Source organism: Chenopodium quinoa, unplaced genomic scaffold (assembly GCF_001683475.1).
Source record: "Chenopodium quinoa cultivar QQ74 unplaced genomic scaffold, ASM168347v1, whole genome shotgun sequence".
NCBI lineage: Eukaryota > Viridiplantae > Streptophyta > Magnoliopsida > Caryophyllales > Amaranthaceae > Chenopodium > Chenopodium quinoa.
Genome location: NW_018745684.1, coordinates 10,431,057 through 10,457,589, shown reverse-complemented (window position 1 = coordinate 10,457,589; position 26,533 = coordinate 10,431,057). Strand labels below are relative to the sequence as shown.

At 32.1% G+C, this 26,533-nt stretch overlaps 1 protein-coding gene across 1 annotated transcript; it reads left to right on the top strand.

The window, feature by feature from the left end:
* The first annotated feature begins 1,277 nt into the window (after positions 1 to 1,277).
* LOC110717389 (BTB/POZ and MATH domain-containing protein 1-like) lies at positions 1,278 to 8,772 on the top strand. The gene is made up of 4 exons (XM_021896074.1): positions 1,278 to 2,002; positions 6,305 to 6,653; positions 7,514 to 7,790; positions 8,177 to 8,772. Exons 1-4 carry the CDS (start codon positions 1,587 to 1,589, stop codon positions 8,356 to 8,358), a joined length of 1,224 nt encoding a protein of 407 aa, XP_021751766.1. The 5' UTR covers positions 1,278 to 1,586; the 3' UTR covers positions 8,359 to 8,772.
* The last annotated feature ends 17,761 nt before the right edge of the window (positions 8,773 to 26,533 follow it).

The following is a 26,533-nucleotide window of genomic DNA, read 5'->3' as shown; positions in this document are numbered from 1 at the left end:
TTTTACTTTCAAAATAGCCAAAATTATTAGGATTCAAGAAAAAGGTTTCAAGAACATAGTACAACGAAGTAAACTGCCATGGAGCTATGCAGTTAAATTGCATCATAGTGCATGATGTTCTTGGTTATTCACCACCTGTAGAACTTCTGGTACTTCCTCACATTCGGAGGAACATAATCCTTGTGCTTCCATATGCTTTTGAAAAAGTTTTAGGCTTTACAATGTTATGGGAGTTATCAGGTATGGTAATCCAAGAAAAGCCATGACAATGTTCAGTACAGATCAGAGGGCGGGTTTCACTCATTGCTTAGAAGTTGAGGTTTGGGGATGCCTATCTAAAGATGGCACTAGGCGGGCCGGCCCGAAGCCCGGTACAACCCGGCACGAAAAAAGCACGGCACAACACGATACTATGCAAGTGGGCCCTGGGCTGGGCCTGTGCCGCCTTTATTTGGGAGAAGCACGATAAGAACAGCACGACCGGACTTGGCACAACAAAGCATGCTAAAATTAATGCAATTTTGCTTAGGCACGCAAACCCGACACGGCTGGCACGATGGCACATGGGCTTGGGCCGTGCACGGACCAATCTTTTGAAAACTTCGGCACAACACAGCACGACACGAAACTCGTGGGCCGAGCCATGGAACGGGCCTAACTAACCCCAAAGAACGTGGGCATGGCACGACCCAGAGCCATCTATACGCCTATCCATGTGTAATGTTATTCCTAAGTTATTTCATATCTTTAACATGATATCCCTTGTTCTAGCAAAAGATCTCATAGTTCAACAAAACCATAGCGCATGTATCAATTTCGATCCAAAATTCAAGATCAATTTGATTGATGTTGAAATAGAGAAAATACTAGTTTATCAACAAAATATAGGCCCCACATTTGTTGATATAATTACGAAAATGCCATGCTGACTGGACATTTTTGTTGATTTATTTTCGATTTTGTCACTTGATAAACGAATTTTGTAAATCAAGGTGATAAATTTGGACTCTCTCATTTTCTTTTAGATTAATTACTATACATATTTTTCATCACTCCCTCTGCATAACTTTGACCACTAATATTTGTATGAGTAATATACTTTATCCATCACCAAATGTTCTTGCTATTTGGACCGTGCACGTATGCCAATTAATTTTTTTTACAATAATTATAATTAGTTGCTTATCAGTGAAAAATGAAACAATTAAATATTAATAAACTATTCGACTAATAAAAAATTATCATTAAAATATAAATAAATAAAGTGGGACCCTAATGTCGGATAGTAGTGCACAGAAAGTGTCAGCTCATTTACCTCGCTTTCTGTGAATCAGAACCTTCCTTACTCTCAACTCTTCTACCCCGTAAACTCTCTCTCTCTCTCCTCCCACCAAACAAAGAACAATTCTTCATCCCCTTTACCCTCCCAATCCCATCATTAAACCCTAATTTACCCTCCTCAATTTCCCCAATTCCTATTAATCTAACCCCTTTTTGCTTCGATTCAGCAACCATAACCCCTCAATTTTTGAACCGACACTCCAAATCGAGTCAATTTCAAGCAAAATCGATCCCAAATTAGAAAAATGGGGATTTCTAGGGTTTGTGGGGATTCCGCGAAACCATCTTGTTCTTCTTGTTCAACGGCAGTAACAACATCTACTGCTAAAATGGATACTGTAAATGGTTCCCATGAGTTTAAGATTAATGGGTATGCTTTATCTAAAGGGATGGGAAGTGGGAAGTATATAGCTTCTGATACGTTTATGGTGGGAGGGTATTTGTGGGCAATTTACTTCTACCCTGATGGAAAGAGTCCTGAAGATAATGCTACTTATGTGTCGTTGTTTATCGCTTTGGCGAGCGAGGGGACCGATGTTAGGGCGTTGTTTGAATTGAAGCTTGAAGATCAGAGTGGGAGAGGGAGGCATAAGGTTCATTCCCATTTCGGTCGGACACTTGAAAGCGGGCCGTATACTCTTAAGTATCGCGGTAGTATGTGGTGAGCTGTTCTTCCTTTATGTTTGGAAATTGCATAGACTGATAATTTTCTGATTGTTCTGTTGTTGACTTCTTGTTTTTATTTTGGTGATGAGATTGTAATGGTGGTATCTTTGTTCTTTAGTATCATTGTTTGGAATTAGGTAATTGTGCAATTTCTGTTATGCTTATATTTTTTGGTCATTTGGTAATGAGCTAATAAGTGGAGTGGTAGATTAGTTCTGAATGAATAGAAAATAGCCTTGGAAGGTATGCTCATGTGTAAAATAGACTTTCCAGTAATAGATATATGAACATTAGGATAATGACTTTCTTATCTTGTAAGTGTTTAATAGAATTTGGTTGTTAGGTGGGAAAGGAAATTTAACTTGGAGTATCTACTAATAATTTCATCTTTTAGTTGGATTATGATTGATTTAGAATTAATTAATTTTTGTCAAATTTTGGTGTTCTTGAAGATTTTGCCGTAGATTATTATCTTTTCATTCTGATTTTGCTGTATATTATTATCTTCTCATTCCTATTTTGCTGTATATCTATTATATTTCTCACTTGTCTCTTCCAAGAAAGTGGTGTTCAGTTGTGGGGGGAAATCAGTCTGCCTTCATTACCTGGAGATTACTTTGTGTTTCAATGTTACTTAATTTGCTTATTTCTCTTTGTATTACCACTAGCCAGAATAAAAAAATAAGAAAATTATTCGTGAAACTGGTAAGTTATGGTCTAAATTGACATATTAGGTAGCAAGTACTGGTGAATCAAGTAGCACTGCTCTTACTGGCCCATTTGAGGTAGATTTTTAAAAGGATTATGATTTATCATAGATTAAGAATGGCTTAATTGGAACTAAATCTAGCGAATTTGGTGTTCCTGATAGATTTACTGATTATGAGGCTTTAATGAGATTCTAGTCAGCATCTAGATTTTTTGATAGCTATCTTGACCCCGATACAAGCATAGTTCTTATCCACATAGCTGATGAGTTATTGGCTATGCTTGAGTGCCAGGAGGGATGGATTGATTTCAAGTACCTTAGTAGAGCATTACTTAGTAAGATAGTCTGATTGTTGATTATTAATTGTTAAGGTTTCTGATGGTTTGAAGCTGGATCGCCACATCCCCATCTTATTGTTGTCATTTTGTGATTATGCTAAAGTTCATAGATAGTGTCAAAAATATGTGGGATATGTCAATGAAGCGAGATAGATCATGGGTAAGATGCATTCAGTTATTATATATCTAAAACCAGAATTATTTGGAGATGGCTACACTGATAATTTGTTCTGGTCTTCTCGATAAGTAGGTAAATCTTTGTGTTCATGCCTTTGCTGCAGAATTGAGACCAGTACTTATGCAAGGGCGAGGCTCTCATTAGAGGAGTACCAATATCTTGTGGGCCTTGCTATAAAACAAGCCTTGCTATAAAACAAATCTTTGTGGTCCATTCACTGTACATATATTTAGGCTATCTTTCAGTTGGTTCATTTTGGATCCTATCTTTTGGGTCTTGTTATTTATAATGATTATTTGGATTTTGGGCTGTAATACATGTGCTCAAGACTAAGATTTCTGTTGGCTACTTGTGCTGGGTGTTTGGGTCCTTTTCTTCAAGCCAAACCATCTAACCTAGCCCATTCCATTTACTACTATCTTAAAGCCCCACCAATTAAGAGTGTAGGCGTAAAAACTGATAGGACCCATTGTGACATAAGTGCATAACAACCTTATTTGTATTTATTTTTTAAAAATCTTTTTCGGGTCCCAATTGAAAGAATAGAAACTGGTGTGCAGTCTTTGCACCCCATTTATTTGCTTAAGAACGAATTCAACAATCACATCAAGCCACAACAATTTTGGACAAAGAACATCTCATGATCAAGGAACAATATAAATCAATAAAAAATGAGAAGATTAATTTGAATACGGCTCTCTTTATTTGGTTAATATTTAGAGCATAGTTGATCAAAAAGTATGTTAGCAAACACTGCCAAAATATGTGTAATTCCATCTTCAAATTCTTCTTTAAAGATTACCAGAAAATTGTAACACAATGTGACAGAAACAATAGTCGATTGTTTACCAAAGAATAGAGCAAATGAAGAGGGTCTACAGTTTTAACATGAGTTAAACATGCTCTCAAGGTACAGGGGACCACGAAACAAATGGGTTTTAATTTTCTTTTGATTTCCTGCAGTCAATTCATCCTTTTGTGCGTTGTCCAACATTAATTCTCCTCTCCATCTTATGCGTCCCAGGATATTACTATTATCAATGAGCTGAGCTGAGTATTTCATTGTTCAAGTTAGGCTTGATAAGATACGCGAGCGCACCCAAGTTTTCCTTTAGCCTGTTTGATATTGTCTTGTTTTGATTTGTTATTCAAGCTTGGCTCATGAGTAACTCGTTTACAATCTAGCTAAAGCCAAACTATGTCAAGTCATTATATAAACGAGTAAGATCAAATTTAAACGAACATATTCCCTTTGTTCCCATACGTTCGACTCACTTATTTTAGACTCTTGTTTCTAGGAAAGTTTGTAAAAAGTCTGTGGATGTGAGTAAAAGGTGGGTGAATGTAAGAAAATGGTGGATTAAATGTGTATGTGTGTGTGTGTGTGAGAGAGAGAGAGAGAGAGAGAGAGAGAGAGAGAGGGAGAGGTGATTTACTATAATTGGTTAATGCAATATTATTATAACTTTTATTATTATTTTAAAAAAAAAAAAGAGAGAGAGAGAGTGAGTGAAAATGTGTATATAGTGTGAGCAACAGGGGTTACGTAATAAAAGGGTTATGCTAAAAGGAATACAATTAAAAGTGAATCAAACTTTTTGAAACATTCTTAAATGGAAAGCGAGTCAAAGTTTCAGGGATGGAATGCAAAATGCTATTGATAATGGTTATATGATTATTATAGCCTTTCTTAGGATGTGATATACATGCAATGATGTAACATATGTTTTGGATACTTTTTATTATATTGACCCTAAATGTCTCAAAAGATGTTATTCATAGCCTAAAATAAGATAATGGCCATGAAATTTTGATTGTTATTTTTTTGTGCTCGGGCGAGTTTTAAATGAGCTTATAAACAAACATAAAGAGCATTTAAACAAAATCGAATAAAATGTCTGCACTCCTAAATGAGCTGATACCAAGTTCTTAATTAAACGAGCTTGGAATATTTTTTGGCCTTTTTTTCTAATGAACAAGCTATCACCAAGCTTTGACCGTGCTTGTTCAAGAGTGCATCGGTTCATTGACATCCCTATCCGGGATGGATCTCAAGCCATATGTCATCTTTGTTGTGCCGGAGATTTTTACCCTTTGTTGCTGGAATCCCAGTTGCTGGAAGATGGTTTTGTTAGTGAATTGGGCAGAGAGTGTACAATGTTGTCCTATATGAATGTTGAAAGGAGGATAGTGAATCAGGTTGCTCGTGGATTGGTTTATGCCTCTATTAGTGTATTCCCATGGAAAAGCTCCCACATTGCATGATCTGTATTTATTTTACTCTTGCATTTTTTTCTTCTTTTTTTTTTGAAAAAAAATTATTTTTATTTTTTTGGATTATTACATTTGCCAACTTGATTGACTTTACAAAAAAAAAAAGCCTCTTTATTGTAATTTTGTAAAGTGTTTTGTATTATTTCTGTTTTCATCTTATCTCCCCACCTTTAATTGTTTTAATCCTTTTTTTTTTTCCCCGATAGTTTGTAGTGAATTTATGACTATATTAGGGGATACAACTCGGTGAGATAGGTATATGAAATAAGAAATATCACCTTCCTAAATGTAACACGTCTAGATTGCATGTTTAGAGAAGAAAGAATTAGAATTGCATGAACTGAAGTTGCAAAATAAATCAAAATGTTATGTAAATTTGTACTACAAGAATAGTTATTGAATATTATATCTTAATTTGATTAAATTGCGAATAAAATGGATGTGGCCGATGATTCGAAATAGTCTTTGAAGTACAAAGAAGACTGTAGAATAATAGCTTGGAAGCTATTAAGAGGTTTGGCTGAGAGATCTTTGCTCCATGGAGAGCACCTCAAAATCATATAACAGATGCTCTTTAAATTCCCTCAAAGTTTCATCACAGATTGCTTAATTTGTATTCTTCTGGCTTAATGTCATTTACTTCTTGATGAAAGGTTTCAACATAGCCACCTACTTAGCTTTCTGTTGTCCTTCCTGCTTCATACTTTTCATCAGCGTTTTTTTTTTTTTTTTTTTTTTTTGGTAGTGGGTGGTTGAATGTCATCACTTACTTGCTTTCATGTTCTTGACATACTTCAGGGGCTACAAACGATTTTATAAGAGGACATCTTTGGAGCAATCTGACTACCTTAAAGACGATTGCCTTCTGATTCGTTGTATTGTGGGAGTTGTGAAGACACAAACAGAGGGACCCAAACTTTACAGAATACCAATGCCACCTTCTGATATGGGACAGCAGTTCGGACAACTTCTAGAAACTAAAAGGGGAACTGATGTAAATTTTGAAGTTGATGGTGAAGTATTTGCTGCTCACAAGTTGGTATTAGCAGCACGCTCACCTGTGTTTAGGGCTCAGCTTTTTGGTCCAATGAAGGATAAAAGCACAAAATGTATAATTGTTGAAGACATTGAAGCACCAGTTTTCAAGGTTTTCACTTCTTTCTGATCATCTTTTTATCTGTCTTTGTATTGCACTTGCATGTTACTGTGGTGGGATTTGAAATATGGTTGTGTCTGCTCCTTGTTGCCTTTTCCGCTCCGTTTAATTGTTTATGGAAATCACATTGCTATGCAAAATTTTTTGCAGTGTGGATATAGATGATATATAGATTGTAATGAGCTTTGCACCCTACCCTGTCATTATTGTGCATGATTAGGGCTTTGGTTAAGCTGAAAAAGAAAGACTAGGCTTAATTTCATATGGAAATTATTAACTTATTATTATGGTCTGAGTTATTTCCTAAGATGGTGACTGAGCTTGGTGATTTGGTCACTTATTGTTTAGTTTTGGTTACCTGTTTACTTTACAATTTTGATTTTAGAATATACTTCATTTGCTGTTTTTTATTTTTGGGGAGGGGGTTGGTTATGGTTGCTTACATCTACACATTATCAGACTGATCCTATGAACAAGTGGTGATGGTTTTTGATTAAGGAAAGAGTTTTTGAGTATTGTACTATTTTCGTTCACTTTCTCTTTGGGTGCACTATAAGTTGTTCAATTTTGAAACTTCAGTAAGATAGCTTTAAAAATGTACAGTATCTTGATGCTTTCTTTGAGGCTCATTGGCTACTTTTATATGGAATAGAAATGTTCCATCAAAAGGTGGAATCTGATGACTCGCAGTTGAAAAGGTCTTTTCCTTATTCTAAGTGGCTTCATCATCTTGTTCAGCAGCGGTTCCTTGGCTTGATTACCCTACCAGGTTAAGATTGTCAAGGGCTCTGATCATCATTAAGTTGGTGGTTTGCTAAATATAACTTACTGTATACAACTCTGATCCACAGGCGTTGCTTCACTTCATATATTGGGATGACTTGCCGGATATGCAAGAGCTCGCAGGTTTGAATTCCAAAGGGGCTTCCACGTTAATGGCCCAGCATTTGCTAGCTGCTGCAGATAGATACGGACTTGAACGGCTCAAACTGCTTTGTGAGGCTACCTTATGTGAAGATGTTGCTATAAACAACGCTGCAACAACTTTGGCATTGGCAGAGCAACATCATTGCTCCCACTTGAAATCTGTTTGCCTGAAGTTTGTTGCATCACGTGAGAATCTGAGAGGTAAATCACAACTATGACTTTTCATCATGTACAAAGGCTTCTTATTGAGTATTGAAGGAATATCATGTTAAAACTCATTTTTGACCTGAGAACTAGTCAAATTATCCATACTTGATCGGAATCTTTCTGAAGTTATTTTAGTTGTGAAGAGTGAATTGAACTTGTGTAGAGGAGCACATCTGAACCTATAATTTATCTGACTTTACAACTTACATACTTTTTGAAACTGAAAGACCAAAACTTAAAATTGAAGACTACTTTATAATCAAGAAAATCTTGTTTCTCTAAATGATTAGGTTATGCGCATTCTTGGGCTATTATTGTTTAAGCACTTTTTTGAAATATTGATATCTGAAAATAACGAAAGAATGTCTTTGGGGTTTCAGCTGTTATGCAGACTGAAGGGTTCGAGTACCTGAAGTTGAGTTGTCCATCCGTAATTAGTGAACTACTGCAATTTGTTGCTAAAGTCAGTGAGCATTCTATGTCTTTAGTGGGTTTTGGGAGTGATCCGATGCCAGACTGTGGAGACATGAATGGAAGACGTGTGAAGCCAAGGATATTCTGATATATACATATACATACATATATATATTTCTTTTTTTTTTTTTTGGGGGGGGGGGGTGATTTGTTGGTTGCTGTTTTGTTTGTTCCATTTTCTTCTGTTTGCAACATTTTTTCCTGATCTGTGTTAAATTGTTCTGGTAATTGTTGTATGTAGTAATTTTATACCATAAAGAGAAAGGGTTTGAATGTGGCGGAGGAATACTCAACTCCATTGTGTCGCTTTCGTGATGAAATTCAATAACATTTGAGACTGGTTTAAGCTTTATAAATTCAAAAAAACAAGAAAGATCAGAAAACTCTGTATATTGAGTGTAGAAGCTATAGTATATGTTACCCAAACTTAAAAGTAGTAATAGTGTGGTGATGGCTTGGGTTGCTTCTTTTTACTTGTATAATTTATAATTGTGTTCGACTCTTTCTTCTTTGTGTTTTGGTATTATTTTGAAAGTTTCTATCAGAATTAAGTTTTTGCGATGAGGTACAAAACTTGTCGCCATTGTACACATATACACGACCAGATTACTTGTCTAAATTTTTTCAGTCGTACGTCATTTTTCTCACATACAACTAGATTACCAATTGGTTGTTTAACGTCAATTTTCTACTCCTTCATGATGTAAATGTCAAATTTTCACTCCTTCATGATGTAATTGTCACTTTACTATATTAACTTACGTAATCAATGATAGTTAAACCCAAATGGAGTAAGAACTAACCACCCTAAACCAAAAAGGAAAGAAGAAGCGATTGAGTTGCAAGAGTACACAAGTGTTTAAAAAAAATTTACTTGTATTGATGAACTCTCAACTTAATTTGTACAATTGATACTTGGAACCTATGTAGTATAGTGCTCGATCCTACTATAGTATTGAGAAACTTTCTTAACTAGCTAACCTCCTCAAATGAAGGGTTCAATTCTAGACTACGACCTTGTAATACACACATTATTATAGGCATCTAAAATTTCAAGGGTTTTTTTTTCGTCAAAAAAAATAAAAAAAAAAACAAAAAAAAAAACTTGAAATTTTAGATGCCTCGATATTTAAAAGGTGACCAAGACAACAGCAAGAAGGGACAATTAAATTATACGAAGTACAAGTATAACTAAGCAATTCTTAATCTAAAATAAATTTTACTTTAACCTAGTAGAGATCGGATGCGTTTGACTCTATGAACAATTCTAGAAACAACCATATGTTCAAGTACTCTCTAAAAATACAAGTGATTATTTGAGTTTTACCTGCAAATCAATTTGATAATTTTACCTGCAATATCGAGCTACAATAATTCTTTCAAAAATTTCATCAATTAAATGCATGTAATAACAAGTGATTACATCTTCTGAATGCAACAAATTCAAGTTTATCAAATAAATAGGAAACATGCATCCTTTTATAAACAATAGGGTTAGTTAAGGAAACTAAAATAATCACATGAAATTTGTGAATAATCTCATGTATTATCTAAAAACAGTGTCAGAAAAAATACAGCTGCATGCATGCGGCCCTAATAATTAATAATCAAATTAAAACATCTAGAATTAAAATTACTACTTCTCAATACGAGTAATTAAAAGGTAGTACAGCACACTATCTAATTAATTAGAGCCAAGTATAAATTTAGGGTCTATCTTTTTAAGTTTTTCACCTTTTGGGATCTCATATGTTTTTTTTTTTCACCTTTTGGGATCTCAAGGGTATATTCCGGCCAAAAAGTAACCAAAGGTGAGTAAAAAAGATAGTCCTTCAGTTAAAAAGTGAGTCCCTTAAAAAGCTACCCTGGAAAACTAAAAAACATAGGCCCCTATGTATGTTATCTATGTTAATCTTTAAAGGAAACTTCCCTTTTCGGTTGGAAATTTTTGCTTAACCAAAATTATCCTTCAAATAAAAGGACAATTTTTTTATTTTTATTTTTTTTTAAAAAAAATACTATAAACGTAAAATTGATTTTTACATTTCCGTTAACTAATAATTAGTTTTATAGTTTAAAAAAAAAAAAAGTTTTATAAATTATTGCACAGTTGTCTTAAAAAGATGGACAATTATATTGCTCATGCCACTTTGTAAAATCACGTACAACTAAAAACTGCTTTATTATTTTTTTGAAATACAAATAACCATATTTAATTTTATCATACAGTTTATAATATATATATATATATATTATCATAAATTTTTAATTTATTTTTATTAGTTGTTAATCATATATATCTTTTTTTATTAGTTCTTAGGAACAAATATGTCTATTTATATCTTCTCTTAGGGCCTGTTCTGATCTATTGAGCTGAACTAAGCTAAGCTGACTGAATTATTTATGACACAAGAAAATTAGGACTGAAATTAAGCTGAAGAGAACGGGTCCTTAGTCATGGACAATTTTTTAATTAGGAACAAAATATACAGTTACCTTAAAAAAAATAGCATGTGAGCTGTTCATCCCTACTAATAATAAAATTAAAAAAAAAAACATCCCCCAATAATATAATAACCCAAAAAACGTCAAATATAATATTTTTGGGTTATTTTTTACTTTTTTTCCATGTTTTATTTGTAATTTTATGTTGTAAGAAACGGAGTATAACATAATAAGTTTATCAAATATGGCAGGACCTATCTTTTTTGGATATGAATGGCAATTAATTAGGGACTCAGGTTTTTTTTTTTTTTTTTTTTTTTTTGTGTGTCAAAAAGTTAATGAAGGGACTGTCTTTTTTTGTCAATTAATTAAAGAAGGGACTCAGTTATTTTCGAATGATTTGCCAAATTGGTATTAACTAATAAAGAAATTACTAAAATAGTGTTCACTTGAAAATATTTGTCAAAGTGGTGTTTACGTAGGTTTGGAAATTACAAAGCTAGGAGTTAAAACATGATAGCTAAAAGCCTAGAAACATAATTGAAGAGACAATTTTTTTCTTATAAAATCCTAATAAATATGTATACCATCAAATTATTTATCTTTAATGTTTACAATATCTTAATATGTGTAGCCTTGAGCCTTAATTATTAATGCTTCTGTATTTTAATAGCAAAATGGATACAATAAGCACTAATGAAAGTATGAATTATGAATACAAAGTAATATATATACGTGTTTAAAAAATTTCTAGCATTTTTGGTATGGATATACCTTTTTAAGAAAAAAAAAATTTGTGTAACATAATACATATGCATTATTTAGTCGGACGTAAATCATCAAAGGGCACTTATTAATCACCATAGTGTTCTTGAAACCTACTGTATCTAGTTCTACATCGTAATATCAATTTGGAGACTATATTACACTATATTACTAAATAGCTCAAAACATGTCATACTAAGTCAAAAACTCAATCTCTAAACACAACTAATTGTTTATACTTAACTCAATTAATTAGCTAGGATTAACTTGATAATACTTCTAAAACATAATACTTTAGACAAACTTAATCCATCGAGTATCGATACCCTATTACTTTTCCAAACTGCTTCACGGGTGTTCCTTTGATAATCACAAAGTGAAGAAAGTTGTTGTGCCGAAATGTTGCAAGAAGAATGGCATCATCTTTTTTTAGCCCATGATCATTCTTAAGTTTAGACCACTCACCACTTCGTCCGTTCTTCAGAACATACTTATATCCGGGATCCCTATATTCCGCCTTTTGCTTCTCGCTTTGATTGTAATTCCATCTAGTTAGTAGTATTTCATACACCGACATTCCAACAATTACCTTCACATTTATATTCGAGTTTTTATTTCCATCCACCTTTAAATTAATGTGTTCTTCCTCGTGATTTGTTAGAAACGACTCAATGAGACTATTTCTTGGAATGGCTAATCGTCCTTGATTACCTTCGATGTCGTCTTTTGTGAGTTTCTTCTCCATAATTATCTTGGCATCGGTAACTTCTTGGTATGTCAAATCGCGCTTCATATGGTCAATAATTGATGCTAATAAAACACCATCACCATCAATAGATACTCGATCACTTTCGGTTTTTGAAAGGGTTAGTTTTGTGGAGATAATAGAATTATTACTCAACTGTTTCTTGGCTTTTGGTTGTTCTTCTTGGGAAGTACTTGGTACGGAAAAGGCCATAGCATAAGTCCGTTTATCGGCTTGCTTCCGATCATCATTCTTGTTGATGACCATAGTGTTTTGTAGGGTTTAAGGCTTCGCAATATGAAATTTACTTGATCAAAGAAAAAGAAAGAAGGAAAATGCTTAAAGGAACGAACGAATGTGCCTAGGGTACGTGAATAATTTTTGCAGGGTAAAAAATGAAATTGCATGATGATGATTGATATGATACATATAGGAATAAATGAAGAATTTGGGAAGAATTAGGAATAATGAGTTACTTGATGGCCAAGTAGTTTCCATAAATATGTTGTTTAGCTAAGTGATAATTTTTTAAAAAGATAATCTTAATCCCTCTAGATTATGTTATTTTAGAAAATATTTTAGGAAATAAAATTGTAACTACAGTAGATTTTGTTGTTAAAGAAGATAAATGTAATAATCTTGGAAAACAAAATCGAACTTAGTCACTCTAAATCATGTACTCCGTAGTATTCTTACTAGCTAGAGGACTCTTATTTTCAAAGCTATTGACTATTAATTATCTTGAATTCTATTAAAATAAATTATTTTGAATTTCAGTTTTTATATTCTGATCTTTGCAATGTGATTTTACTTAGTATAATGTAAATAATGATCCAACTGGCCAGTTGTTTTGAACAATTAAATTGGTTATAAGTTATACAATAATGATAAAACACTAACGGCAGGTAATATCGTATAATAAAACTACAATTATATTGTAAGAGATTTATAATTATAAAGATTAATGCATGTATCTAATTGTATACGCCTTACCCCTTTCAAACTCGTTTCAAGTTAATTGATCATAAAAATATATGTATGATTATAATTAATTTTCAACTTGTTTATCAAATGTTAAATGGAGAACAATAAAAATACAACTTAATCATCTTATGTAATTTAATGTGAATCAAACTCTAATTTTATTTTAATTTTTAACAAGATTATAATATTTTAAATTATTATTTCATCTATTTGAACAGATTTTAAATAAAATAATCGACATGTTTGTGTGCACCAAGAATGTTATGAGCTATCAAAAACTTTTGTTTACATCTTATTTACAATACACAAACTATTGGGTCAGTCAAACCTGACCAACCGTTTCATCAGTCTAGTGGGTTTGTTGGCCCGACTTTTTTTTTTAGGAAATTTTGTTGACCCGACCTGCATTTAAAAGACATTTGCCGAGCCCAACAATACCTATTTCTCCAGCCCACTAACTCCCTCAACATTATTCTTCCTTTTTTTTTTCTTTTTCCAAAATAAACCGTCATTTGTTCATCTTCAATTTCAAGTTTTTGTTTTTGAATTTTCTGTTTTCATTTATGTTTTCTAGTTTTTGTTTAATTTTATTTCTGTTGCTAAAATGCTCATGGATTTTTCCATTGATGAAGTTATTATTGATGATGATTGTTGATGAAGTTATTTTATGTTTTTTTTTATAATTTTATTCCAATTTTCTTCTTCGATTGTTGATTATTATTTGTTGAATTTAATTTCTGTGTTTATTTTACGTTATTTAGGTTAATTTTCCATTTTCTAGTTCAATTACAACTTGTGTTTCAAAATTTGTGTTGAAAATTTGATTGTTGATTGGCAAAAAATCTCTGAAGCAAGCGTCGAAGAGAAAGTTAAATACCGAAACTACGTTTGTTATGTCTCTGCCGGAGTGGATGATTCGTATTTTATTATTGAGGATATAAACGCTTTGTTTGTTGATATGTATTCTTTGTCAATGAACATTATTTATTATGTTATTTGATATAATATTTTATTTCCTGATTATCACTATGCTACAGTGCCTTACTTTTGTTTAAGTAGATATCCTATATTCATTTCATTATATCATGTATTATGTATATAACATCCTCTGTTGTTTTACTGATGTCTCACTTTGTAATGATATCCTCTTATGCTTTGACTGATGTCTACTATTCTCTTGATTATGTCCTCTATTTAATAAATGATGTCCTCTATTCTCTTGATGATGTCCTGTATCTAATTCTTTGTATATTGTCCTCTATCTAATATATAATGTCCTCTATTCTCTTGATGATGTCTTGTATTCTCTTGATGTTGTCCTGTATCTAATGCTTTGTATATTGTCCTTTATTCTTTTGATGATGTCCTCTATTTAATAAATGATTTCCTCCATTGTTTTAATTATATCCTATATTGTATATAATGTCGTTTATTATTTTAATGATAAAGGACTTTAAAATATGTTATCTATTCTTGTATTGTATGTATGTTGTCCTTTATATTTCAATGATATCTTGTATTGTATGTAGGATGTCCTTTATTATTCTCATGATATTATTCATTACTTTATCTTACACTTTATTTCATTTTTCAGAAAACCAGCAAAATAATCTCTTGTTAAAAAAGTTAAATCTGATGTTCCAAAGCCTCAAAAAAGAAGCAAATTGGAAACACAACCTTTTTGAGGTATTACATTGTAAATAAAATTATTAGATGACTTACGCTATAAGTCTTTTATCTTAGAAACAAAAGTTAGATGTTCGAGAAATTGGATTTGGTGGACTTTTGAAGATGAACTTGTCTAAAGATCTAACTAAATAAATCTTTGTATTTGCCTCTTGTTCTTAATTTTAATCCTATTGCAAAAACTTTGTTGGTTGGAGATCAGAAGATGTACTTTGACAGTGCTGATTTACACAATGTTCTTGGCATTCCTCACTGGGTCTCCGGTTATTGAATTGTCACTCATCCATTGTTCCATCGATACACTCTTGTTGTATCTTTAAATAAAAGCAGTAATAACTTCCACTTGGCAGGAAGAGGCTAAAAACACACATTAACAAAAATTAATTACTAGTAAGATATAAACAAACACTATTATATTAGATAAAAATATAATCTTACAAGCGAAATTCTGCAAGACGGTCTCCATTTCACAGTGCAATGCTCCATGTTTTCATAAAAATTCTCATTCCCCATTTCAAAGAGGAAGGTTTTTTTTTTTCTTTTTTTTTTTTGAAGAAGAAGAATAAGAAGAAGAGTAAGTATAATTTTGATAGACTCAAAGGTTTATATAGATAGACACAAGTTGTATATAGACTCAAGCTATATATAGGCAAAAGTTTTTTTATAGGTAAATGCTTTAAATAGCTATTTAATTACGTGTGAAACAATGAGATGTTAAGATAATGCAATTTGACTTATTCATATATTTGATATAGAAAATAGGAAGATTAATTCTAATAGGACTGTGATTTGACTAATAAAAAATATATATATAATTTCCAAAAAATAACACTCCAAAAATCTAAAGCTTGCTAAAAAAAAAATGTAGTTCTACTATTTATTATTCTTTTAACAAAATGATAAACCAGATATATACAACCTATATGATTAAAGTGTTTTTTGTCAATGGTGATAGTTGTATATGATAACTTGGTCTTATATGATCCATACGTTTGATGATATAATTAATCTAGTCTTTGAAGGTTATCATTTAGTCTTTGTCTGATATCATTAGTTCTTTTGAGGATATTATCCAGTATTTTACATGATATAATCCGTTCTTTAGAGGATATTTTCTTTTTGTTGTATAATATAATCTATTCTTGATTAAATAAATAATTAATTTATGGTTTGACAAAATACAGATATAAACCTGGTTTTTAGCTTTAACGTTTGAAAAGATAAAATTTTATTTGACTAATTCAGATATTACACATAGGAAATATTAAGTTTTGACTAATACAATATGTTTATGATTTCCAAAAAAACAAAATAATGCTGCAAAAAACTAAACACTGCCAAAAGAAAAATTTACTTTTACTATTTAAGATTCTTTAAAAAAAAAATCGAAAAAATTAGTCACAAAAAATAAGCAATTACGCATTTCATACTTGCTGAATATGCATATTCCATAAGCAATGTTAGATAAACATCTAGTCTTTAGAGGATATCATCTAGTCTTTGTTTGTGGAGGATATCAATTAGTCTTTGGATGATATCATTTACTCTTTAGAGGATATTGTATAATATTTGGATTATATTAGTCACAGGTTGGATGATAAAATTTAGTCTTTTAAGGATATCATCTTCACTTAGTAGGATATCAACAAGTATTTAGTGTTTGGACGATATATATCATTTACTCTTTAGAGGATATCGTCCAGTCTTTGGATTATACATCCGGTCTTTTAAGTATATCGTCTACTCTTTGGATTATATTAGTAATAGGTTGGATGATAAAATCTAGTCTTTTAAGGATATCATCTTCACTTAGGAAGATATCAACTCTATTTAGTATTTAGATGATATCATCTAGTCTTTTAAGGATATCGTCCAGTCTTTAGATTATATTAGTAACAGTTTGGATGATAAAATACAGTCTTTTAAGGATATCATCTTCACTTAGGAGGATACCAACTAGCATTTAGTCTTTAGAGGATATCATCTAGTCTTTTAAGGATATCGTCCAGTCTTTGGATTATATTAGTAACAAGTTGGATGATAAAATCTAGTCTTGTAAAGATATCATCTTCACTTAGGAGGATATCAACTAGTATTTAGTGTTTAGAGGATATCATCCCGCTAGAGGATATCGTCCAGTCTTTGGATTATATTAGTAACAGGTTCAATGATAAAAACTAGTATTTTAAGGATATCAGCTTTACTTAGGAGGAAATCAATGTATTTAGTTTTAGAGGATACATTCAGTCGTTGGAGGATATGAGCCTGCGAAAACCTGTACAGTACAAACGAGCTTCAAACCCGCGAAGCCCGATACAACCGAGCTTCTAACTCACGCCTTTTTTTAATTCGTGGTTTGTGTTTTGATGCACGAGATGTTTCGTCACTCCAATCGTACAAAATACGTTCTCCAATACAATAATATTAGTGTATATCGAGCAATATTAGGGTAACATTTAGCATTTAGGGTAAATTTTTGCCATAATCTAGTAACTTTAAACTTGATACGATTTTAATGTAAATAGGTAACGAGATAAGATTATAACGGTAATATAATGTATTTATTTTCAATTTCTAAGATTCGATTCTTAGTCATTTAAAAAGTATTACTATACCAATAAAGAATAGTTAACTTTCATTTGTATTGGATAGCTTTAATTTTATACATATTGGGATAAATTTATTTATTATAAGGGGTAACTTTTGATCAATTTAGGGCAACTTTACAACGAATGTACAATTATTTGTGCACAGAAATATTGCAAGAAGAATAATGGCATCATCTTCTTGTAGCCAACAATTACCTTCTTCACGTTTATATTCTTCTTACGGAATATAATTAAGGCCTAGGAATGTCAAGACGTGTATAGCATTATATTTTATATAGCTTTAAAAAGAGCGTATGATGAAATTGACCGAGTACTAATTAATTAACTAATACTTCGTATATTGTTATTTTTCTATCTTTTCAATAATGTGCATGGTTTGTCTTTAGCTAAATTATTGATAAAATATATTCACATTTCTTATTATTTAGTAAGAAGTGCCCTCCCACAATCTCTTATTAGAGCATATAGAACCGCGTACGACTTAATCCATGTATACAGTTACCTTAAAAAAAATAGCATGTGAGTTGTTCATCCCTATTCCCTACTAATAATAAAAAAATAAAAAAAATAAAAAAAAAACCATCTCCCAATAATATAATAACCCAAAAACGTCAAATGTAATATTTTTGGGTTATTTTTTACTTTTTTTTTCCATGTTTTGTTCGTAATTTTATGTTGTAAGATACAGAGTATAACATAACAAGTTTATCAAATATGGCAGGACCTATCTTTCTTGGATATGAATGGCAATTAATTAGGAACTCAGGTTTTGAACCGGTCCTTATTTGAGGGATGTCAAAAACCAAAAGATTTCGCACCGGTTCTTGCTGTGAACCGATGCGAAAAATGGCCCAAAAAAAAAAACTTTTAGCACCGGTTCAGGCTCAAAACCGATGCCAATAATGCCCCAAAAAATTTAAATTTTTTCTTTTGTTTTGCATGTTTTCACTTAAATTGATATAGAAACACTAATATATATATATAAAGTTACATATTTTCATTAAAAAAGGCTATTTCTGGCTGCGTTGGCTCTGGCTAGTGTGAGCTGGTTCAGGCTACTGGTTTATGTGCTGCATGCTGCTAGCTTGTCTTTGCTTCTGTCTGCCTGTTCTGTTGCATGCAGTGTGTTGCAAGGTGTTCTGGCTGCTGTGTGTCTTCTTTCTGCACTGCTACTACTGTCCTGCTTCTGCACTGCTACTGCTACTGATGTTCTGCTTCTGCTTGCTGTTGTTTTGTTGTCTGCTCTGTTAGTTGCTCTGTCAGCTGCTGGCTCTGTAGTTGTTCTGTTGCTTGCTCTTTCAGCTGTTGTGATGCTGTTGTTTGGTTGCTGGCCTGGTTTTGCAAAGCCTATTGGCTATCTGCTGGCTGTTAGCTGTTGTCTGGTGTTGTGCCTGCCTGGTGCTGGTTGTTGCTGCTGTTTTGCTTGGCACAATCAACGCTTAACACAATCGAGAATCATCACAAACAAACATTAAACTCCACTACTCACTTTAATCAATACCTTATTTGCAATTTCCCATTAATGATAACCTTAACATAATTTAAGCAATCATCAAAGCAAAATGCTTTCAATTTGCATCCTTCGATCTTTTTAAATATAGCAATGATATAGACAATGACCCAAAAAAGATTCAAACTTTCATACTTATTCAAAATTTCAAATTCTTTCCTAACAATACTTTCCAAACATTATAACCGGCAGATCCATTAATTAAAAAAGTGTTTGATTACATTTAAATCAATTAAAACAAAACTCATTCTTTCCAATCACATTCAATAAAATGCACTAACATTATTCAAATTAATTTCCCACTAACAAAACCACAAATAATAACCCTTTCCAATCAAATTCAACCAAATGCACCATTATTAATCAAATTTACTATCCATTCAAACATATTAATCAAATGCATAACCAACTAAAACCACAAATATTAACCCTTTATCCAATCAAATTCAAATGCAACAATATCAATCAAATTTATCACCCAACAAATATCAACCCAATAGCATTAACTAATAACAAATAAAAAATATACCTTTTTCACCGACATCACTATCTTTACGCTTGAGAATCTTCTTCACATTCTTACTAACAAACAAATTAAAAATCTTCCTGCTACAAAGCATCCCCCTTTCTCAAAAACCCACCAATAAAGTTTCAATATTTTGCTCAAAACCCTTCAAAAAATCAACATAAAACCAACCCCAAATTAGAAATACTTTGAAAAAAGAATTTCAATTGGAGTTGAGGTGGGAAAGTAAGCAAATAGAGAAGAATGAGAGCAGAGGAGAGAGAGTGAAAGAAAAGGGGACACGGGTCTCATAGAAGAACTGAGAAAGAAGACAACAAAACAAATTAAGGTTGTTGTCTGATAGAACAAACAACAAGTGAAGAAAGTGGGGTCATGATTCTTGTTCAGCGTAAGGGGCGGATAGATTGAGGAAACTGTGAGTGAGTGATTGGCATTGCAGTGCTTGTATTGTCAAACAACATCAAATTAAACAACTGCATTACCAAGCATTTAGCAGATGGAGCATTCATTACAAAATCAAGACTAGCATGGAGTACCAAAAAATAAGAGCCAGAATTAATGCTACATATCGAAAAAATAGCCTTTTTATACCCCAATTTCAACCCTCTGACACAGGTCAAGGTTCATATATAAAGACTAGAAATAACAAGACAAGTATGATGCTCTATATGATTTATCAATTTAAACACAATAATATGCATAGAAACCTTCACTGACAAATAGAACCCTTCATAAGACAAGAAACGTACAACCAAGTTCAAAACGTTTCAGTAAAATCTGATTTAAGAAGAAGAAAACCTTCAATGTTAAAGCCCACGCGTGGTTCCTCCAGCACAGCTTATACAACCACGAACACCATTTCCTCTCCTATAATGAAAAGTAGCGCAAATCAGAATGCCTTCAAGTACAGACCAATGATTATTAAGCTCAAAAAGTTATAAGCTAAGATTAGAAACAACGAGACATAGACCTCAATAATATTTGAAGGGTCAGAACAGAAGCAAAATGCATCCACACCCAAAATGCAGCCACCATTACAACAACGCTTCCAGCCTTCCACCATCGGCGCACAAAATCAGAGCAACCGCACCAAACACCCACAACCACACCATCAACGCACAAAATCAGAACAACTCGCACCAAACAGAAAATTTAGATTAATTTTCAAATGAAAATCAGAAAAATTAGATCTAATATAATTGAAAATTAAAAACAAAACTAAACGTGAAAACGATTAAAGGGCTAAAATGATTGAGGATTAAAACGAAAATCGATATTAGAATTAGAATAAAATCGAAAACTTCAAATCGAGAAAAAAAAAATTATCTCTGAATCCGCAAAAATTCAGCATAAACTATCCAAAAAACCATTACCCAGAAACTTAAATCAACTCAAAACTACATAAATTTGAAAAAGTAAAGTTAAATCAACTCAAACAATCATCATTTACAACATTCAAACTGAAAAAACTTCTAAATTGATTACAAAGAGAAACATCTTACCTAGCATCATCAGCTTCAATTATAACCAATAGTCTTCAATAATCGATTTTAGAAGAATCAAACTGGGTAAGGAGGAGGACGCGAGGAAACGTCAATGGTGAATGTAGAGTGCACGCTTTTATGGTGGGCTAGAAGAAGATGAGAGGCTCTCTATTCATTTGTTCATTCAACAAATTAGCCAGATCTAAAGAGGAAGAGAGGAGGAGTAGGAGGTGAGAGAAAGAAATTTTTTTGTGGGAAATAAGAGTGACAACGACTGACTGCAAAGCAAAGGAGCTTTAGGGTTTTTTTTCAGTTTGAGGAAAGAGAAGGAGATCGAAGGAGAGAGACGGAGTTTGAGGAAACTCCATTGTTGAGAGGAGGAAAGAGAAAGAAAGAAGACAAATCTAGAAAGAGTAAGAAAGAAGAGAAAAATGGCCGGGTTTTTTTTTTTTTTTTTTTAAATAGCTTCGCACCGGTTCGAACCGAACCGGTGCGATTAACTCATTTTTCGCACCGGTTTGGATAGTACCGGTGCAAAAAGTCTTCCTCTCAATCCCGCGCATTATTTTTCGCACCAGTTTTTAAAAATCGGTGCGCATTTTGCGGTGCCTATTTCATTTTTTCTACTAGTGTGTGTAGGCTTGAGCCTTAATCATTAATGCTTCTGTATTTTAATAGCAAAATGGATACAATAAGCACTAACGAAAGTATGGATACAAAGTAATATATATACGTGTTTAAAAAATTTCAAGCATTTTTGGTATGGATATGCCTTTTTTAACAAAAAAATCTATGTAACATAATACATAATGCATTATTTAGTCGGACGTAAATCTTCAAAGGGCACTTATTAATCACCATAGTGTTCTTGAAACCTACTATATCTAGTTCTACATCGTAATATCAATTTGGAGACTATATTACACTATATTACTAAATAGCTCAAAACATGTCATACTAAGTCAAAAACTCAATCTCTAAACATGACTAATTTTTTTAGCACCATTTTGTAATATGTAGATGATGAACAACCTTCAGGTACGAATGTTTTTTTAAATTAGACTTTAAAATGAATCGATAAAAAAATTATAGGTTTGAGTTTTCCAAACCTACATGGACACTACAGGTTGGATAATAAAATACAGTCTTTTAAGGATATCATCTTCACTTAGGAGGATATCAACTAGCATTTAGTCTTTAGAGGATATCATCTAGTCTTTTAAGAATATCGTCCAGTGTTTGGATTATATTAGTAATAGGTTGGATGATAAAATCTAGTCTTATAAGGATATCATCTTCACTTAGGAGGATATCAACTAGTATTTAGTGTTTAGAGGATATCATCCCGTTAGAGGATATCGTCCAGTCTTTGGATTATATTAGTAACAGGTTCAATGATAAAAACTAGTATTTTAAGGATATCATCTTTACTTAGGAGGAAATCAATGTATTTAGTTTTAGAGGATACATTCAGTCGTTGGAGGATATGAGCCTGCGAAAACCTGTACAGTACAAACGAGCTTCAAACCCGCGAAGCCCGATACAACCGAGCTTCTAACTCACGCCTTTTTTTAATTCGTGGTTTGTGTTTTGATGCACGAGATGTTTCGTCACTCCAATCGTACATAATACGTTCTCCAATACAATAATATTAGTGTATATCGAGCAATATTAGGGTAACATTTAGCATTTAGGGTAAATTTTTGCCATAATCTAGTAACTTTAAACTTGATACGATTTTAATGTAAATAGGTAACGGGATAAGATTATAACGGTAATATAATGTATTTATTTTCAATTTCTAAGATTCGATTCTTAGTCATTTAAAAAGTATTACTATACCAATAAAGAATAGTTAACTTTCATTTATATTGGATAGCTTTAATTTTATACATATTGGGATAAATTTATTTATTATAAGGGGTAACTTTTGATCAATTTAGAGCAACTTTACAACGAATGTACAATTATTTGTGCACATAAATATTGCAAGAAGAATAATGGCATCATCTTCTTGTAGCCAACAATTACCTTCTTCACGTTTATATTCTTCTTACGGAATAAAATTAAGGCCTAGGAATGTCAAGACGTGTATAGCATTATATAGCTTTAAAAAGAGCGTATGATGAAATTGACCGAGTACTAATTAATTAACTAATACTTCGTATATTGTTATTTTTCTATCTTTTCAATAATGTGCATGGTTTGTCTTTAGCAATATTACTGATAAAATAATTTCACATTTCTAATTATTCAGTAAGAAGTGCCCTCCCACAATCTCTTATTAGAGCATATACAACCGCGTACGACTTAATCCAATCAATAGAGTGAACTGATCAATCTAGTTGGAGCCGAAAATGAGAAAGCTTAGCAATCGTTTAGGGTTGATAGCCAAGGTGGTTATGGTTTTGGTTATCATGGTCTTTTCCTTCTCGGCCGCCTTTACTGTCAGACAAGATGATTTGGCAAATGTTTACGTGCTTGATTACGGAGCAGGGCTTGGTGGACCATTGGCGGCCATCAGTGGGCCAGGGAAATCCAACGTTGCCGGAAAGGAGGCTGACGAGGAGGCTCGACAGTTGAAAAAGAAGGCTGACGAGGAGGATCGACCGTTGAAAAAGGAGGAGGATCGACAGTTGAAAAAGGAGGAGGATCGACAGTTCGAGAAGATGGCTTGTATGGTTAAAGTGTTTTTTGGCAACGGTGATATTTGTATACGATAACTTGGTCTTATATGATTCATACGTTTGATTATATATTTAATCTAGTCATTGAAGGTTATCATTTAGTCTTTGTCTGATATCATTAGTTCTTTTGAGGATATTATCTAGTATTTTACATGATATAATCCGTTCTTTAGAGGATATCTTCTTTTTGTTGTATAATATAATTTATTCTTGATTAAATAAATAATTAATATATGATTTGACAAAATACTGTATAAACCTGGTTTTTAGCTTTAACGTTTGAAAAGATAAAATTTTATTTGACTAATTCATATATTACACATAGGAAATATTAAGTTTTGACTAATACAATATGTTTATGATTTCCAAAAAAACAAAATAATGCTGCAAAAAACTAAACACTGCCAAAAGAAAAATTTACTTTTACTATTTAAGATTCTTTGAACAAGATGACAAATTAAATACATACAACTAAATGATTAAAGTGTTAGATGATAAATGACAAAAAAAAAAAATCGAAAAAATTAGTCACAAAAAATAAGCAATTACGCATTTCATACTTGCTGAATATGCATATTCCATAAGCAATGTTAGATAAACATCTAGTTTTTAGAGGATATCATCTAGTGTTTGGATGATATCATCATATCTTAAGAGGATATCAACTAGTTTGTGGAGGATATCAATTAGTCTTTGGATGATATCATTTATTCTTTAGAGGATATTGTATAATATTTGGATTATATTAGTCACAGGTTGGATGATAAAATTTAGTCTTTTAAGGATATCATCTTCACTTAGTAGGATATCAACTAGAATTTAGTGTTTGGACGATATATATCATTTACTCTTTAAAGGATATCGTCCGGTCTTTGGATTATACATCTGGTCTTTTAAGTATATCGTTTACTCTTTGGATTATATTAGTAATAGGTTGGATGATAAAATCTAGTCTTTTAAGGATATGATCTTCACTTAGGAAGATATCAACTCTATTTAGTATTTAGATGATATCATCTAGTCTTTTAAGGATATCGTCCAGTCTTTAGATTATATTAGTAACAGTTTGGATGATAAAATACAGTCTTTTAAGGATATCATCTTCACTTAGGAGGATACCAACTAGCATTTAGTCTTTAGAGGATATCATCTAGTCTTTTAAGGATATCGTCCAGTCTTTGGATTATATTAGTAACAAGTTGGATGATAAAATCTAGTCTTGTAAAGATATCATCTTCACTTAGGAGGATATCAACTAGTATTTAGTGCTTAGAGGATATCATCCCGTTAGAGGATATCGTCCAGTCTTTGGATTATATTAGTAACAGGTTCAATGATAAAAACTAGTATTTTAAGGATATCATCTTCACTTAGGAGGACATCAACTAGTATTTAGTCTTTAGAGGATACATTCAGTCGTTGGAGGATATCAGCCTGCGAAAACCTGTACAGTACAAACAGGCTTCAAACCCGCGCCTTTCTTAATCGAGCCCGCGAAGCCCGATACAACCGGGCTTCAAACTCACGCCTTTTTTTAATTCATGGTTTGTGTTTTGATGCGCGAGATGTTTCGTCACTCCAATCGTACATAATACGTTCTCCAATACAATAATATTAGTGTATATCGAACAATATTAGGGTAACATTTAGCATTTAGGGTAATTTTTTGCCAAAATCTAGTAACTTTAAACTTGATACGATTTTAATGTAAATAGGTAACGAGATAAGATTATAACGGTAATATAATGTTATTATTTTCAATTACTAAGACTCGATTCTTAGTCATTTAAAAAGTATTACTATACCAATAAAGAATAGTTAACTTTCATTTGTATTGGATAGCTTTAATTTTATACATATTGGGATAAATTTATTTATTATAAAGTGTAACTTTTGATCAATTTAGGGCAACTTTACAACGAATGTACAATTATTTTTGCACAAAAATATTGCAAGAAGAATAATGGCATCATCTTCTTGTAGCCAACAATTACCTTCTTCACGTTTATATTCTTCTTACGGAATATAATTAAGGCCTAGGAATGTCAAGACGTGTATAGCATTATATAGCTTTAAAAAGAGCGTATGATGAAATTGACCGAGTACTAATTAATTAACTAATACTTCGTATATTGTTATTTTTCTATCTTTTCAATAATGTGCATGGTTTGTCTTTAGCTAAATTACTGATAAAATATATTCACATTTCTTATTATTTAGTAAGAAGTGCCCTCCCACAATATCTTATTAGAGCATATAGAACCGCGTACGATTTAATCCATGTATACAGTTACCTTAAAAAAAATAGCATGTGAGTTGTTCATCCCTATTCCCTACTAATAATAAAAAAATAAAAAAAACCATCTCCCAATAATATAATAACCCAAAAACGTCAAATGTAATATTTTTGGGTTTATTTTTACTTTTTTTTCATGTTTTGTTCGTAATTTTATGTTGTAAGATACAGAATATAACATAAAAGTTTATCAAATATGGCAGGACCTATCTTTCTTGGATATGAATGGCAATTAATTAGGGACTCAGGTTTTGAACCGGTCCTTATTTGAGGGTTGTCAAAAACCAAAAGATTTCGCACCGGTTCTTGCTGCGAACCGGTGTGAAAAATGGCCTAAAAAAATTAAATTTACTTTTACTATTTAAGATTCTTTAAACAAGATGACAAATTAAATACATACAACTTAAATGATTAAAGTGTTGGATGATATATGACAAAAATTTAATTTGAAATTATGTTTGAAATATGTGTGAATAATTTTTTTAAAAAAAACAAACAAAACCATGGTTTATTTTAAAATTATGTT